Raw genomic sequence first — 4731 nt, forward strand, 5'->3', positions numbered from 1 at the left:
ATCGAGGCTAGGAGCCACGAGACCAGAAGTTGATCTTGCCTCATCCAGAATCGGAATTCTGGATTCACTTTCTCCAGTTCTTCATCGCCGATCTGAAGATACTTTGCCGGAGCTTTCGCGGTGCCTAGGAGAAATTCTTCAAGATCGTGACCGCGAACTGTGGATAAGACCTGTCTTCTCCACACAAGAAAATTATTCAGATCTAATTTTGTGGAAATGTTGTTGTTGAAGGAAATTGGTGCAGATTGCTGAGGAGAAATAGCTTGAGCTGACTCCATCTCTGTTGTGTAACTCGCCATTGTTCACAGGAAAGAGTGATCGGTAAAAAAAAATCGATCAGATCGGAAACCCTAGATCCGTCGCCGGAGATGGCTCTGATACCATATCAAGAGATGAAGAAGAGAAGAGAATAACAGAAAGAATCTATTCTCATTTACTCAATGTATTACATCGTAGAGATCAGTATTTATAATAAGGACTAAAGCAAGAGAAAGTGTAGAAGAGTAAAGTATCAGTATGCCACATCACAGTATGCCACATCATCAAGTGTCTCTAATAAACTCACATCGCGGATATGGGAGGTACTTTTCGATTTATAGTACTTATGTGTCTACTTTATGAATAAGATTACAAATTTTGAGATTTTCATTTCTAACAATTATAAATAATATAATCAACATTAACTCAGAGAATAAATTAATCAAAGCTTGCGCTATCCAAAGTTTTGCTTCATCAAAACCTGCTTTTTGTTTCAGAATTTGGCACCATTCTCGCATAGTAAAATATAAGTGTTAAAAAGGTAAATCTCTAAATAGAACAAAGTTGGCTCACCAACTTCTCCCAAGATTCATGAGAAGAACCACCTTGTTTCAAGCAACTATCTGCCTCAGCCTTCAACATTGAGATCCTCTCCCTAATCTCATCACCCTCTCTCCCCTTCATCATCAACTTCCTAATACTCCTCTCAACCTCTCCTCTCCCAATCTCATCATCCACTAATTGCACACCAACTTTCCAAGTTTGGGTAACATATCTCGCATTCACTTTTTGGTCGGAGAAACTAGGCGTGCAAATCATCGGAACACCCTCACAAATGCTTTCCAAAGTGGAATTCCAACCACAATGAGTCCAAAACACCCCCACAGCCGGGTGGGCCAAGACCTCTCTTTGCGGGGCCCATTTAAGTATGACACCGCGCCCACCCAAGCCCTCCAGGAATCCGCTCGCAAGTGGCTCCACCCACTCCGAGTCATGGACCGAACCGGGCCGGACCACCCACAAGAAGGGCTGTCCACTATTGGCTAGGCTCGTCGCAATTTTCAGAAATGACGCCTCGCTTGTTGCCGCGATGCTGCCAAAGCTCACGTAGACGACAGATTTCGGGAGTTGAGAGTGGAGCCAAGAGATCGAGCTTCGGTCTTCTTTGAAGAAGCTACTTGAAGTAGTAGGGTCACTACGTTGGTTGGAGATATGCTTGTGAAACGGGCCTACTGCGAAAACAGGGACACACAATTGTTGCTTTATGGAAGCCAATGGGCAATGAGGGTTGTTCGAGCTCTTCAAAAGTGTTCCAAATTACTCCGTTCGAGGTCTTCGCTGAACTGACCATATCGGCAACGAGTTGATAAAATGCTTCGGGGTTGCGAGTGTTTATTATTGGAAGGTCCTTAATTCTCAGAGGTGCAAGTTCCTTCACCGGCTCTTCTGCTCGGGAATCTGTACGTGTAGTACGGAAATATATTAGAATATCCCATTAGTAAACAATTATACGTCACGTGTTTTGCAACATCTTTTATAGAAACACAAAGGTTTAGTTTATCCTCATTAATGCTCAAACAGCTATTTATATGAACATTTGTTTTATGCATCTTATGGTCTCAGTCTATTAGTTCAACAATAATTAGATGACATAATAGTAAAAACAATTAGAAACTGTAATTCTATATATGGAGTTCAATCAAGAGCTAGTTGGACAACAATGATTCATCACGTACGGATCCAACAAAAAATTGTTTTGTACAATTGAAAAAGAAAAAGACGTATGGAGATAATATGATGTGAGAAGAGAACACATGAATGAATACAAATCTGTTCTACTATTTTAAAGGTATTTCTTTTGTGTGTGTGTGTGTAGAGTAACCTTGGATAGGAAGGTAACCGTTTTTCTTCAAAAGAGGGAAAGCCGCGAAAGCAACAAAAGAAGAAGCGCCTCCGGTCCTGAGAACGAGCCTGGGCAAGCCGAGGCGGTGGGACACGTGTCGAGTGAAGTGAAACACGGCGTCGGAGATGAAGCAAGAGACGGGCTCCGATATCCCTTGCAAGCACTGCACAGTTGAGATTCAGAAGGGAGAGGAGAGACAGGACGTCCTTTGTGGAGGCTTCTTCTTCGGATAAGCCGTCGTCGATGGAGATGAAGCTGAAACGAGGGTGGTTTGAAGGGTTCGGAGAGTTGAATTTGGTGTGGATTGGATTATGGTTATAGAGAAGCCTTTGGAGTGAAGAATGTAGGCAAGGTCAAGCATTGGGTTCATGTGGCCTTGCAGTGGTAGAGGGAACAGACCTACTCTTCTAACGCCTCTCTTTGCCTCCATTGCCACTCTCACTAACCCTTTGCTTGTTTTACATTCTTTTCAAGGGCTTGCACATGGTCTGCTGGCTCAAGGAAAGAGATTTGACTTTGGAGGCAAAACGTATCTTTTCCTGCTCAGTTTGCTCATATCGTCATTGATTTGCCGCTTCAATTTTTAATCAACGCTCAAGATGGAATCTTATTTCAAAATATCTCAATACCCTTAGGCTCGGCCCAACCATGGCCCATCCATCAAAGTTGTATAGCTTTTCTTTAGATCCATCTTCAGTCATTGCAAATATCTTAAAACAGAATATTAAACAATAAAAAAAGGTCCATAAAAAAAATTGAAACACATAAAATAAAAAAATTTGAAACTCATAAAAAAAATAAAATTGAACCATACTGCCACACCTTGTAAAAGCCTAGTGATTCCCAAAATCTACACATTAAAAAAAAAAAAAAAAAAAAAAAAAATTGAACCACACTGCTACACCTTGTAAAAGCCTAGTGATTCCCAAAACCTGTACTGTAAAGCCAAATTTTTTTTATTTTTTATTTTTTTTATTTTTTAGTTGCAGAAGTACTTTATTAATAACCCACGGTACAATCCAAACTGACAGCTCTTCTGACATTGTCCGGGACAGTCCCCGTCCAAGTTTCAGATGTGCCATTAGATCATCTCTACCCAATTAGACCAACTCCACCCCCGATAATACCATTTTCTACTCTATTTTACAATACATGTCACATCAAACACTACATCATCTCCAACCGAACTCTATTTTTTACATCAAATTGAAATATTAATTTTATATTCAACTTTCTCTTATTTATTTCTATACCCTTATATTTATTTAATATCTTTCAATTATACCACTTATTCATTATTTAATAATGAAGTATTACTCCATAAAATTATTCAAAATACAAATTAACACAAAATAAACTTAATATTTATTAAACAAAAAATACAATACCAAACAAATAACATAAAATAAAATAAAAAGTACAATTACACATCCGAATTAGAATATCCATCCCACAAATGGTAGATCAATGCATTTCGAAGCGCGATATGTGCATCTCTGTCTCTTATTTTTCTGTAGCGAGTGAAAAACTCTTGAAATCGTGTATCATCATTCTCCTCTAATTCAACCCCCAATTGTGGCGTTTCTCTGTTAAATTCAATGGGCACGCTAAGATTACGCTCCTCCTCTATTATCATGTTATGCATAATTATGGACGTAGTCATTATATCTTTTAAGACATCTTTTCTCCAAAATCTTGATGGTCCCGCCACAATTGCAAACCGTTCTTGGAGAACTCCAAATGCATGTTCTACGTCTTTTCTACAAGATTCTTGCCTCATTGCAAAATACTGTTTTTTGGGGCCACGGGGTTCTCGAATAGTTTGAACAATAGTAGAACATTTTGGATATATATTATCAGCCAAATAATAACCCATATTATACTCATTTCCTTGTATGACATAATGAGCGGGAGGAGCAATACCTTGAGTGAGATTGGAAAATAGGTGAGAAGACTCTAACACGTTGATGTCATTGTTGCTTCCCGGCATGCCAAAATAAGCGTGCCATATCCAAAGATCATAATCAGCCACAACTTCTAAAATAATTGTAGGTTTTCCGCTACGACCCGTATATTGTCCGGCCTACGCGGTAGGACAATTTTTCCATTTCCAATGCATACAATCCAAACTGCACAACATTCCTGGAAAACCACGTTGTTGACCTATATGGAGAAGTCTAGCAACGTCATTAGGAGTTGGTGATCTTAAATATTGCTCAGAAAATACCTCCATCATTGCTCGGCAAAACCTCTTCAAGCTTTCATTTGTCGTCGACTCTGCTATTTTGCAGTACTCGTCTGTGGCATCTGCTGGAAGACCATAGGCCAGCATCCGAAATATAGCAGTTATTTTTTGAAGTGGTGACAACCCAAGTCTGCCAGCGCGATCTACCCGTTGTACAAAATAGTTGTCGTGACTTTTAACGGCATCCACTATTCGTATGAATAAAGAGAGAGACATTCGATACCTTCGACGGAACATGGTCTCATTGTACAACGGGGCCTCTGAGAAGTAATCGTTGAACAATCTTTGGTCTGCACTCTGTCGATCCCGATTGATGAAAGCATAT

The 4731-nt window shown here is 39.7% G+C and overlaps 1 protein-coding gene across 1 annotated transcript; it reads right to left on the reverse strand.

Moving 5' to 3' along the window:
- Positions 1-563: 563 nt before the first annotated feature.
- LOC149379094 (UDP-glycosyltransferase 76F1-like) lies at positions 564-2733 on the reverse strand. The gene is given in 5 exon segments (XM_089603198.1): positions 564-1533; positions 1535-1716; positions 2141-2328; positions 2330-2466; positions 2469-2733. Coding segments are annotated over 5 exon segments (1356 nt in total). The 5' UTR covers positions 2592-2733; the 3' UTR covers positions 564-807.
- Between the last annotated feature and the right edge of the window lie 1998 nt (positions 2734-4731).

Source organism: Urtica dioica, chromosome 12, assembly GCF_054948205.1.
Source record: "Urtica dioica subsp. dioica isolate 48M chromosome 12, U.dioica_male_clone48M_v1_H2, whole genome shotgun sequence".
Classification (NCBI taxonomy): domain Eukaryota; kingdom Viridiplantae; phylum Streptophyta; class Magnoliopsida; order Rosales; family Urticaceae; genus Urtica; species Urtica dioica.